Raw genomic sequence first — 13,098 nt, forward strand, 5'->3', positions numbered from 1 at the left:
ACTTCCCTCCTTGGAAAAAGAAAACTATAAGTGAAGAATTGGATTTTAATCATACGAGTTGGTTGAATTTTAGTTTAATTTGACATATTTACTCTTCTAATAATTAAGAGAATTTCGAGTTAAAAAGAAATAAATTTTATAGTGAAGAATTGGATAGAAATTAATGTTATAGTTAGATTTAAGGCAAATACTTAATTAATAAACTAAAACATTGTATCTAATTTATGAAGATGTGTTGACCAGCTGACCAGCATTCACTTTTCTAACAACCAATTTGCAAGTTCCCTAGTCCACCATCTCTCAATTCTATATTCTTCATTAAAATTGAAAGTCAGAAAAGGGTTCCCTTTTTTTACTCAAACCACCGATTTCTATAGGAGGGGGGATTTTCTTCGGAAATTAGGGTATGCCTCCCTAATTATTTCCTATTCAAATTTTATAGAAAAATATTTTTTAAGTATTAAGATTCATATTATATTTTATCTTTCCTACTAGAAAAATTGGATAAATTAAACTTTATATATTAGATCAAAGAGCAGTCTATTAAAAATTTTATCTGTTTCTACTATTAAAATTGGTTAATGTATGCCAATATAAGGCATACGTGGACGTCACATATAATTAATTATTTATTTTATCAACAATGTTATTATTTAACGGTAAAGTTGATGAAATTTTAATAGAAAAAATTAGTTTATTTTTTATCTAACCTACACAGACTAATTTACTTTTCTTTTCTATTTTTTTATTACTAAAGAAAAGAAAATACAATTTAATTCTTATCATGATACATTTACTGCCAAATAACCTATGGATAGTTCTAATTCAAAATTCCAACCTACCAAGTTTACTTCTATAATGTAAAAGAAGAAGAAAAGGATATTTATTAACAATTAATGATGAAGTAATTATTATTTTAAAAATAATAAATAATTTTACTTGTATTAATTCAGAAGCATACATTAAACCATTAATTATATTTTTTACATAAATATCATCTAAAGCACACTATTGAAGATTATCATTTGAAACAGAAAACATTATGTATATGCAGAGTAAAAATGGCTTCAAATTAAACAGTCTGAAAATTGGAAAGAAATATGTGTACATACATATATAATATTTATAAAGTTGATAGCTCTGTTTGGCAATCAGAATCCAATCACTGTGATCTCAGATCTGAGTAAGAAGAACAACTAGGGGATTGGACCCATTTTCATCAATGATCATGATTTTCAGACAAGATAGAAAAATGGCCCAATGCTCCTTTGTGGAGTAGGAACTAGGTGATGTGTAATAAATTTGGTGTAGTCGTCTATCATGTACCATTTGCTGGAGTTGTGGAAGGTGTGAGACCCACTGTGTTTGTTTTTGAATCTTTGTCCAGTTCTCTGAAAATCTGTGAGAAATAAATAAATAAAATAACAAAATCTTTGTCTCAAAACTAGAAGGGGGGAGTGGGATTGAATTGCTTGTTGAATGTTCAACAACAGGCAAGGGGCAACAGTTATATTCCTATTTGTGATTTGCTATTAAAGTTTCTCTTCTCTTCTCTGCTCCCCATTACAACAAACCACCAAAGTGTCATCATTTAAGCCTCATCTTTCTCTCCACCTTTTGATGTTTTAGGTTTGCTTTTCTTTCTTTCTTTTGGTCTCTCTCTCTCTCTCTCTCTCTCTCTCTCTCTCTCTCTCTCTTGTTGAATAAACTCTTTTGCTTGGTAGGTTGTGCCGTTGAGGTAGATGGGCCCTGAACTCCACTGATACATTTTAATGGGACTCTTTCTCCTCTTTCAGTGCTCTCTTTGCCCCCATTTTTTGTGCTGTCTCGCATCTTATGTTTTCTTTTCCTTTCCCTTTCCTCTTTTGAGTTCTTAATACCAAAAAGATAAGATTCTGGGGTTTCTGTTTTCTCCATTTTGAGTCCATGGCAAGTCGTGTTATGGTGTATTTGGGTTTTTGATTTCACGCATGGGTTTTGGAGATTACCTGTTTAAAATGTTGGATTTGGATGGTAATCACAAATTTTGACTGATTCTGGTTTTTGAGCTCCGAACTCCCCCTTCATATTGCAAATTCACTTTTTTTTTTCTTTTGATAGATTGTTGAGGTGTTTGATCGTTAAGCTTTAGGTGTGTTTATATTTAAGATTTTCATTCAAGCTGTGGATTTTGGAAAGATTAAAAGTTAGCCCCTTTTGATTTTGGTTCATAAGAAACGATTCCTTAATCTGTATAGATCTCTGAGATGGCTGTTTTGAAAATGGAAAATCTTTGAAGTGAAATGATGACGATAGTGAAACTTGTTTATTTGTAGTTGATGTTTTGTTGGGTGGAAGAATGATGATTGAGAGATAGGGCTTGATTCTGGAGGTTGGGTTGTGGGTGAATTTGGTGTTGGCTAGTTGTTGTTGAACCAGGAAAGCATGGATAGAATGATTCAACCTCCATTGGTAAGTTAATTAGCCCCTTCCTTTCTGCTTTTCAATTCAATCTTATCATCTGTTTGAATAAATGCTATTTAAATGGTTTATGGTGATAATAGCTTATGCTTGCCTTTCTAACTACTTGATGCTATGCTGGTTAAGAGCTTTTCTTCAAGTATCCATGTCCAACACTCTAGTATGATGATCCTTCAAATATTGAACATACTCGGTGTTGAAAACATACTTGTATCTGACTCTCATATTGCAGTGGCTCGGCGGTCCAATTCGTTGTTCTATATTTTGATTTTTAAACTTAGCAAACAACATGGACCTCATATTTCTTAGAGGCTGGAAAGTTAGCTCTCTCTTGACGATTGTGATTGATTTTGTACCATCCTTCTTTTATTGATGGCTTGACCATTCTTAGCTTTAGTCTGTCTGAAAAACTATTCTTCGGTAGACTCATTTTATTGTTTGGCTGTGCGTGCATTTATGTGGAAGAAGTGGTGAACATAATAATATTGGTAATATATACAAAAACATGTTAGCTGAATTTACAATCTTCATGGCTTTGTCTTAAACTTCCAAGCTCTTTTTTTTTTCTGAATTGTTATGGATGGTAAGTACGTAAAATGTGAAACCAAAGCGTTAACCAACTCGAGGTTTTTTTATGGCTTTGAATAGTTGCAATAGATACCTTTATGATGCTGTGAAATTAGGTTAGAAGGTGCATTACCATCCTCAATGTTGAAATCTGTTCTCTTTCAACATCTTATTTTGTGTACTTGACTGTCTAATACTATCAGTATGGCTCTTAATGGAAAAGGAATCCAAGATGTCCTGCTTCCACTCACAAGTCTTGTATTCCTTTAGTATTTTTGGAATTGTCTTTGATTCTTATGGTTTGGATTGTTAATTGGATCTTGCAATACTGTTCCCCCCGCCCCCTTTCATCGTACTGACTATAGAAAACCAAGTGCAACATCTACTCAACATGGTAATTGTTGCTTGTATGTTGGCATCCGGGGTTTACAATAAAAGATGTCATAAATCAAGTATTAAACATTGATAAGCAGATCATGCATGCTAGAAATGTCTTCGATCATCATAAATAAATGATATATTCGGTAAGAAAAAAACTCTCACTAATTGTGAATGTTCTTGGCAGGTTGATACAACAGCTTGTTTATGTAGAGTGGATGCTGGACTCAAAACTGTTGCTGGAGCCAAAAGATATGTACCTGGTACAAAGCTGTGTCTCCAACCTGATATTAAACCATCCATTCATCCGACAAGGAGCAAGGCAACACGTGGTGATAGGAGCCGTAACCAGTCTCCTCTGCTCCCTGGACTCCCTGATGATCTTGCTATTGCTTGCCTAATACGTGTCCCACGGGTTGAGCACAGAAAGCTCCGCCTGGTCTGCAAAAGATGGTATAGACTTTTGTCTGGTAACTTCTTTTATTCACTCCGTAAGAGCCTTGGAATTGCTGAAGAATGGATATATGTAATTAAGAGAGATCGAGATGGAAAAATTTCTTGGCATGCCTTTGATCCTGTATACCAGCTCTGGCAGCCACTTCCTCCTGTCCCTAAGGAGTACTCTGAAGCCCTTGGCTTTGGATGTGCTGTACTCAGTGGTTGCCACCTTTATCTATTCGGTGGTAAGGATCCATTAAAAGGATCAATGCGACGAGTCATATTTTATAGTGCTAGGACAAACAAATGGCACCGTGCCCCAGATATGCTTCGTCGAAGACATTTCTTTGGTTCGTGTGTTATAAACAATTGCTTGTATGTTGCTGGTGGAGAGAATGAAGGGGTACATCGATCATTGAGGTCTGCTGAAGTCTATGATCCCAACAAGAATAGATGGTCTTATATTTCAGATATGAGCACGGCAATGGTGCCCTTCATTGGGGTTGTATACGAGGGGAAGTGGTTCTTGAAGGGCCTTGGACCTCACCAACAGGTAATGAGTGAGGTCTACCAACCTGAAACTGATAACTGGTACCCCGTCTATAACGGAATGGTTGCAGGCTGGCGGAACCCATGTACTTCCTTAAACGGCCATCTTTATGCTTTGGAGTGCAAGGATGGTTGTAAGCTAAGGGTTTATGATGAAGTGACTGATTCTTGGGGAAAGCATATTGATAGTAGGATTCATCTGGGCAATTCTCGAGCTTTAGAAGCAGCAGCTCTCATTCCACTTAACAGGAAACTCTGCATCATTCGGAATAATATGAGTGTATCTTTGGTCGATGTTACAAAATCCGACGATCTGAGGGGAGCTACAGCTGAACATTTATGGGAAACCATAGCAGGGAAGGGTCAGTTCAAGACCTTGTTTACAAATCTTTGGTCTAGCCTTGCTGGGCGGAACCGGCTGAAAAGCCACATTGTTCACTGCCAGGTTCTCCAAGCTTGATTGTAAATTTTGTTTTCCAATATAGGGTTGGGCTCAGTAGCTGAAGCCTCTTGGTATCTCTTGGAATGTGATGGGGTTGAAGATCCAGCAGCTTTGTCAAAGTCAAAGGATCGGATACACCATTAAGGTATGAAGGTGATATTAATGAGGAATTGTGGTTTTGCTAGATTTGGTAGGAGTATAAACATTTATATAAATACATCGTTGTTACATTACATGTAGAAAGTTGAAAAAGCTTGTTCATCACTTCTTTCACAAATTTTTCAACATAATCAACATGTATTTTAAATGTACAAGAGATCCTGAACCCACTATGGTTTTGTGCCATAATAAGGTCTTACTCTTCTCCCATGCTATGCTTATCTTCATAAACTTTAAACCATGGGTCACAGCTTGAAACGACATTTGCCACCACCTCTCATAACATTCACTCATAATACAACTATTACATTGGTTATTATTTTTTCACTCAGTTTTAATTACTTAATTGATTTGACCGCCCACTTTTAAAAATAATTGATCTTATCAAATTTATTGAGTTAAATTAATTTAATTTATTTATTAAAGTCAATTAATTCAATCATTTTGGTTATGGATATCATTACCAATGAATTTACCCGTTTTAATAAACCTTAATTTAACTAAAATTGACACAACCGAATGCATCAATTGCGCCTATTTTTGGTGATTTGTAACCCATTTTGAACTTGAATTTTGGATATGAACGTTTAATATTTGATGATCACTGTAAATCTACTAGTTTTCTTTCAATCTTGTTTATCAACTGTGTCTCTCAAAAATGGGATGCAAAAACAATATTTTACAAAAAAAAAAAAAAAAAAGGTAAACAAAGTGCTCTTTCAAGTCCATTGCATACATGATTTTGCTATTTGGGCATGACACTATACAATCTTATGCTTTTTTAGACTGATAAGTGAGATTGTGCAAGCACATCTGCTCCTCTTTCTTGTATTGATTATACCGCAAGAAGAAATAACCCAGATAATCAAAATCTATGGCAGACATCTTTGCCTACAACAATTAGCAGGAAAAAAAAAAAAAAAAAGATACGACTTAGATATATGTTATGGTTTGTTGGGTTTGGAAAGGCTAGGTGGAGAAAAGGAGTACCTGAATTAGGGCCCATAAAGCCCAATACAAGTGCGAAGCTAACATGAACGTGTTTGTCTCGATATACAGAGCTTTAAGATCTTTTTCCGGTACCTGCGGTTAAACACAAGGAGCTTTCAATGTAGATATTTTTCCAAAATTGGATTTAATTTTAGAACTAAGTTACTCAAACTCTTCATTCTCTTAAAGTACTCGCATTCTACATGTATCCGTAACATACTCAAATAGGAAAACTAAAAAAATTTGAGTGTACCCATAGCAGATACACATATCCAACACTCATCACCGAGTCCAAATAACATCGGTTTGAATGAATAACAACTCAATAGATACCCGTGTCCAAGACTCATCAATGAGGCCGGATAACATTTGTTTTAATTGATAAACATGTTCTTTTCATACAAATAAAAGAAAGTTACATTCATGTCCAAGTTGAAGCCTCTTATTGTTCAAATCACATATGCAACTAATCAGATACCCTTACATACCTCATACGGTTTTTCAGGTTTTAAATAATGCCTGAAAAAATGGAACTGCTCATCTTTACTAGGATACCTACATTAACACCATGTTCAATATCAGTAGGTATCAAGCTATTCAAATACACAACTTGGCTGCAGAAAAGAAGCACAGAATTATAAGGCAGAAAATATAGAGGAAGCATACAAACTATAATCACATTCATAGCCTGCATATTCATTGAAGTGATTTCCGATGTCATAGCCTCTGTAACTGTATGAACCGTACTCGAAATCTATGAAGTAGAGGTTATCTGGACATTGACAAGATCAACAGTTAGGTGAGCATACTAAGAAATTGAAACAACTTATAGGTAAGGGAAGCATAAAGAAAATATTCTCGGATTGAATCCAGCAATTAGGAACCAAGATAACATCAAATTCTTTTGTTTTGAGGTTTTGATTTCTCAAGACATCCTATCCTATGTGTTTATCACGGTGACAGGGCCAGTATCTTTATTAGGAATTATAAGAAGAAAAAAAACCCTTATCATAATGATAAAGCCAGATTTTCAACCCAGTAATGTCCAATCGAGTAGAGACACCATTCTATGTATCCATACATGTCATATTACACTCGACTATGAACATGTTGCAAGTTGTGTTCAAATCAGATGAAAACATAGACACTACAATTTGGACATTTGCTGGTGCACAGTTGACAGTGGACAAAGTTTCAAGTAAAACAATATGAAAATACAGACAGATGGCACTTTATGGCTCTTCCCTGTTCTTCTTTCGATTCTTAAATGCTCTGAAGTGTCTGATAATGACATCTCAATCATATTAGACAAACTAATTTTGGCTGGAAATAGGCAATGTTCAGAAATAGAAAAAGAAAGGTCCATGGGGATTTATTATCCATCTCTTGAATGTGGCCTTAGGTTAGGTTTAACAAGAAAGCAATAAAACCCAGTACAGATTACATTTTTTCGAGATTTTCCACATTGCAAGCAGCCTACGCCTCCCGGCAACCTAAGCTGAATACTATGTATGTATGTATGTATGTTCTTCCAGTATCAACAGAACAAGAGGAAAGATGGCAGGCTAACAGATCATTCAAACTCAAGATTATAAGTTCAGAGACATACCATGTTCATCATCAAGCATCAAATTTCCAGAAAGTAAATCATTGTGAGAAAACACCACCGGAGCATTAAGTCGATCTGTTAATTCCTGGTCCATCAAGAGATACTCTCATGAACTGGGATAAAGTTCTTGATCTTACAAGAATCAAAATATAATAAAAAATAAAAGACAGAACAGCAAGACTTCCTGATAGGGCTGAGTATTATTTGGTTAAACCAAAAATACAAATCAAACCCATTGCTTTCGTTTGGAGTTGTTTGGTTTCGGAGTTAAAAAATTTCAGTTTGGAAGCAAACCAAATTATATATTAGTTTCGTAATATTTTAAAGCCTATCCAAATTCCAAACCAAAAACCAAACTAAAAATAAATAATATAATATATACTATTATTTTATTATCTTATTTGAGGAAGTTTTTTACATATTTATTTATGTCTAAAATATATAAGCATTATTTAGATTACAATTTCCACTGAGGAGAAGTTATACACACTCCAAATTTAAGGGATGACTTTTTCTTTCATTATTTTTTCATGTCATAGTTTACATGATTTTGACTTTTGAGGCGAAAACCAAATAAGAAACCAAACCAAGCAAATTCTTTCCGTTTTGTCGGAGATGATTCTTGTTGTAATTTGGATTGGTTTGAATTAAAAAATTTAGACAGCAAATCACACCATAATCATCCTTATCTTCCAAGCCAATAAACATGTAACACCTTTCCTTCATCTGCATGAGATGAATAAACCATATACAAATAGAGATTTTACCTTCAGCTGTGTAACTTCCTCGTGCACTTCCTTAAATGAAATTGTCTCATATCTCCTCTGCATATCGGGAGCTTCAAACCGGAGAGAAGATGCTGCAACAGAAGGCCCCAAAGCATTAGATTACATTGTGTACTGCTAGGCAATAATCTTGAGAACAAACTAAACGAGTCCCGCATTAGTGAGGACCATCGACAATAGCAGACTGTAATCAGTCCAAACCCCAGACAATGAATGTCTCTCTTAAAAGCCAAAATTGGGAAATTAATGAAAGAAAGAAAACGGGTACTGAAGTCACTACAATGGAAGACATACGTAAAATTTATTTTAGCTGTAAAAAACTGACATAAAATCATGTGGAAAAAGTTGGTTCCCAAACCTTTCTCAAAGAACTTGAAGATGTCAACCCATAGTTGAGGCTCTTTAGAACCAGGAATTTCCACATGATGGAATCTACGAAGTTGCTTAGCAATTTCAGCAGCCAGCTTAGGCTTTTTCATGTCTGTCAAGGGGATAGATAAAATTATCAGTGCAAAGATTGCAGGCCCAACGATAGCTAGCAGTTGAGTTAAAGAACAATTTCCAATACTAAAGGTAGTAATTACTTGCAAAGAAGTCAGTGACTTCTTAAATTAAATTTAATATACTATGAGACTATGTCAATATCAATAATAGTTATACAATAAACAGGGAAATAAAAGGCTTTAAGAGAGGAAGACAAATTTCTTAAGCATGCTTCCAGTGCAAAACATGAGATTAAGCTGCTCAAGGCATAAATCTTCTCAAATTTCTGATTTCTAAAGAACACAATTTCAGGTGCAGTTTTACTCCCATGGGTAATCTCTCTTATGCTTACCTGCTGGGTTTAAGGTACGTGCATTTATAAAAGACTGCACCATGCCATTTCCAAAAACTCCAAGCAATTTAGCACCAAATCCTGCAGCCGAGAGGTATTTGATTGCCTAAACACAATATGAAGTGAGCAATTAAAAAGTAAAGAAAGGAAAGAAAAGGGTCATCAACTAGAAAGATGGCAATGAAACCAAAAAAATAAAAGATTGGGATGAATTAATAATTACAAATAGCTAGAATTTAGTTGAGCAGAACATCAAAAAGAATTACTAAGCATATCTTTGCCACCTCAATTACATGCATGTAAGAAACATATTTCAAAAGAAATCCTAAACCAAGTCCAACAATTCCTTTAAGCAAGGTTTGAGCATTATGAAGGTAATATTATGCGCACCAATATCATTCAGCTAAAAAATACGATATTTTCGAAGACAATTTTCTACAGAAAGAAGAATCGAACAAGTATAGCGGGAATACCTGCAACTCACGTTTCCGATCGATGACATATTCAGTATTAGGTCCATATAATCTAACTGTTACAGCCACATTATCTCCATTTCCTTCCTTCACAGAAACCTTTAGCACTGCATTAAATTTATTCACGCTTAGCAAATAAATTGCCACAAACTCAACCAAAAACCGCAAAAAATAAAATAAAAGAAAAAGATAATATAAAATAAACACGAGAACAATCAATAAACCGATCTCTAGCCTCGTACTACGGACTTTTTTAAAAAAAATTCTAGTTCATATTCTTTTTCCCATCTGAAACACGATAAGAAAATTGTGCTAGAAAAATCGTTCTAATAACTACGAACAAACTAACTCTCTCCTCTACGTAGAACGTTAATTTTCCATAATAAACAACAAAAAGACAAGGGCTCACGAAGATTCGTTATGCCGCCTGATACAGTCTCGACGGAGAAACGAGAATCGTCCAACTTCTCCCATTTCCTGAACAGTTTCTTACACACGTCGCTGTCTAAATATATAAACCGAGAAAAATGTCATTAAAAACAAAATAAATTCGAAATTCCAGGCGTTTGAGCTTGTCATACTTAGCTTAAAAGCAATGAAATAAAACTTGAAGATCCGTCAAATAGAAAATGAAAATGAAACCATAAGACAATGCAAGCTAAGAGCTGAAAATTAAATTTTACAGAAAAAGAGAACGGGGAAGAAAATAACATGACGCGATGAGACATGACGGGGAAAGAAAGAGCGGTATCGACGGAGAGAGGATGGTGAGGGATTGAATCGTGGATAGCTACGCTTGGTGCGATGTCCATGGCGGTCTTCCGTTGCCCCCGTTGTTAATTCTTGGAGCTTAAATTTAAAAGTTTGGCTAAATTTCCAAGACATTTTTGGACCACTAAACTCCATTTATTTCGGGAAACGGCAGGCAGTTCCATAATAAATGAATGAATAATAATAGAAACAATGGGGAAAATTAGGAGAAATCGATGGAGTCTACTATATGGGAATTAAAAATGGGTAAACTTACGTTTTGGACATCGAATTTCAATTTATTACGAAATAGTCACTAATATTATCTATTTGCTAACAAATTGCACAGTTAATCCCTACGACAGTTAAATTTCACTAAAATAGTTTCATTAGCTCTCGAGGTATTATAAGATGAGACCCAAGTATAGTTAGAGTATTTAGAGTATTTGAATGGTATAGATTAATTAGTAGATTGTGTCTCACGTATATACCTTTACTAAGTAAAAAAAAAAAAGACCACGTTGGTTATATCAAAATTCGGGAGCAACAAAAAATTTAGTTTACCATGGGTAAGGACACTATTGCTGACATAATAACCTTTATACGAAATGTTGATATGAATAGAAAAGGAACGATTCAAATAGGATCTACTAACATCACTGAAAACATTGTTAAAATACTTTTACGAGAAAGTTTTATCGATAACGTAAGGAAACATTGGGAACGCAACAAATATTTTTTGGTTTTAACCTTACGACATAGAAGGAATAGAAAAGGACCACATAGAACTATTTTAAATTTACGACGGATCAGTCGACTAGGTCTACGAATCTATTCTAACTATCAGCAAATTCCTAGGATTTTAGGCGGGATGGGGATTGTAATTCTTTCTACTTCTCGGGGTATAATGACAGACCGGAAAGCTCGACTAGAAGGAATCGGTGGAGAAATTTTGTGTTATATATGGTAATCTGTCCGGTATACGAATTGTATTTGAAACTATCCATTTGTGAAAAAAAAAAGCACGGGTTGTCTAATAGAACTCCTCCTGCCCTACGGTAGTTGATACGGCAAGAAAGTTTTACCTGGAATAAAAGAACAAAAAAAATGGATTTATGAAGGTTTAATTAGTAAATCACTCCCACTCCGGATTCCTTTAGACAATGAAGATCTGATTTTAGGTTATGTTTCTGGAGAGTTTTATCAACGTGGGATAGAGTCAACAAAAGTGAAGTAAGTGCTTATGATTCAACCAAGGGGCGTATAATTTATGAGATTTTCGCCTCATAAAGCTCCTCGTAGGTCACAAATAAATTTTAAGACCTAATTAGTATTATTTATCTTCGTATGGTTGTAGAATAGACAGAAAAATAGACTGGAAGGTCCAAAATTATACCAATGGAATTCTGTCTGCTATATTCTGAAGAATAAAAAAAAAGGTATTTCTGAATTGATCTCACTCGTTCATAATTTTAATTTTTATTTGTTGAGTAATAACTTAAGCCTTCAATAAAATACTTCTTGTAGAATATCAATAGATATTTCAACCTATTGTTTTCGTCTATTACGAAAACAATGAAACATTCCATTAGCTCATAAATCATGACATGGATTAGATCTCTCTATATCTATGAAAGAAAGAATAAAAAAAAAAGATTTCTTTTTTATTCTTTATTGTTTCTTTTTCGTTCCTATTCTACTTGGATATGATAAAACCATGAATGGAGCTTAAACTAAAAAATAGTAAAGGATTATTTCATTCCTGATAGTCATTACTTTAACCGGCAGATAGGAGGATACTCTGGATCGGAATCATGGGGAGTACTGCCTAGTCATTTCTACGAATTTAAAGCCCTAATTAGTATTCTTTTTATGTTATCCAGAAGTCTCTTTTTATATAATTTACATAATCTCCATTACCAGTCCTTTATGTATTTTGGTGTTCCTAACCATCCACTCGTTTTTTGTTCAATCCCCCGTTTGTTTAGCAATACATGTATGGAAATCCATTATACGGTTGATCTTTTGAGCCCGCTTCAAGCTAGATTGACTAATCAAACCGTCTTGGGTAAAGACTTCTTCCACTTACGTTTTCTTCCACTTAACTCTTGTACATAGGAAATGAGATTCTATTTTTTTTGTCTAATTTACTGTGAATTTATAAGCTGCTTTCTTTCACTCATATCTAACTATCTAATTTAGTTTATCAACTCAACTTATTTTCTAGAACGAAAGGAATAGGTAAAATAAAATTTTCTAGTTCAACGAATCGCACGTAGAGATATTAATAAAATACATAGAGTTAATGGTATTTCATAACTAATCGATTAAGCTGTAGCTCGCAGACCACCTAAAAAGGAATATTTATTATTTGATCCGTATCCTGACATAAGAAGTCTAACGGGAGCAATACTGTAATGACCTGAAATTTATGGGTATCGAAAATCGAGTTTTTGGCCTATTATTTCAGAAATTGGGTTCGTAAATATTTATTAGAAATATTTACGAATGTTAGTAGAGTGATTAATTAGATTTTGGCTAGGTGAATTAGCTTGAATTAAGGTTAATTTAGTGTAAGGACTAGATTGAATATAGTGTAAAAGTTTAATTATCGACTAAAGAAAATTAAAGGGACTCAATTAATAAATAACCCATAAAAGGGA

The 13,098-nt window shown here is 34.3% G+C and overlaps 2 protein-coding genes across 6 annotated transcripts; one reads left to right on the top strand and one right to left on the bottom strand.

Moving 5' to 3' along the window:
• The first annotated feature begins 987 nt into the window (after window positions 1-987).
• LOC108486765 (F-box/kelch-repeat protein At1g55270-like) lies at window positions 988-5,185 on the top strand. 5 transcript variants are annotated; one of them, XM_053029708.1, is made up of 3 exons: window positions 1,012-2,013; window positions 2,316-2,451; window positions 3,593-5,185. In XM_053029708.1, exons 2-3 carry the CDS (start codon window positions 2,425-2,427, stop codon window positions 4,850-4,852), a joined length of 1,287 nt encoding a protein of 428 aa, XP_052885668.1. In that variant the 5' UTR covers window positions 1,012-2,013; window positions 2,316-2,424; the 3' UTR covers window positions 4,853-5,185. The 5 variants fall into 5 exon arrangements, with proteins under 5 accessions (XP_017646468.1, XP_052885668.1, XP_052885669.1 ...); XM_053029709.1 differs by having other exon boundaries at window positions 1,012-1,629; window positions 1,725-2,451; XM_053029710.1 differs by having other exon boundaries at window positions 1,012-1,629.
• Window positions 5,186-5,612: 427 nt separating this feature from the next.
• Window positions 5,613-10,581, bottom strand: LOC108485739 (probable ethanolamine kinase). Its single transcript, XM_017789582.2, has 11 exons — window positions 10,397-10,581; window positions 10,095-10,186; window positions 9,686-9,792; window positions 9,213-9,318; window positions 8,736-8,858; window positions 8,360-8,451; window positions 7,593-7,677; window positions 6,650-6,755; window positions 6,472-6,538; window positions 5,984-6,076; window positions 5,613-5,884 (listed from the first exon to the last, which is right to left on the bottom strand). The coding sequence occupies exons 1-11, from the start codon at window positions 10,495-10,497 to the stop codon at window positions 5,765-5,767; spliced, it is 1,092 nt and encodes a 363-aa protein (XP_017645071.2). The 5' UTR covers window positions 10,498-10,581; the 3' UTR covers window positions 5,613-5,764.
• Between the last annotated feature and the right edge of the window lie 2,517 nt (window positions 10,582-13,098).

The sequence above is a fragment of the Gossypium arboreum genome, chromosome 6, assembly GCF_025698485.1.
Source record: "Gossypium arboreum isolate Shixiya-1 chromosome 6, ASM2569848v2, whole genome shotgun sequence".
Lineage (NCBI taxonomy): Eukaryota > Viridiplantae > Streptophyta > Magnoliopsida > Malvales > Malvaceae > Gossypium > Gossypium arboreum.

Bases quoted from the DNA above. Each gene is read 5' to 3' on its own strand.
- LOC108486765 (XM_017790979.2), top strand. From the start codon at position 2,425: ATGGATAGAATGATTCAACCTCCATTG. The intron at 2,452-3,592 runs GTAAGTTAATTA...TGTTCTTGGCAG, and splicing joins GAATGATTCAACCTCCATTG to GTTGATACAACAGCTTGTTT.
- LOC108485739 (XM_017789582.2), bottom strand. From the start codon at position 10,497: ATGGACATCGCACCAAGCGTAGCTATCCACGATTCAATCCCTCACCAT. The intron at 8,452-8,735 runs GTTTGGGAACCA...CTTCTGTTGCAG, and splicing joins CTTCAAGTTCTTTGAGAAAG to CATCTTCTCTCCGGTTTGAA. The intron at 6,077-6,471 runs GTATGTAAGGGT...GTTTAACCGCAG, and splicing joins AACCTGAAAAACCGTATGAG to GTACCGGAAAAAGATCTTAA.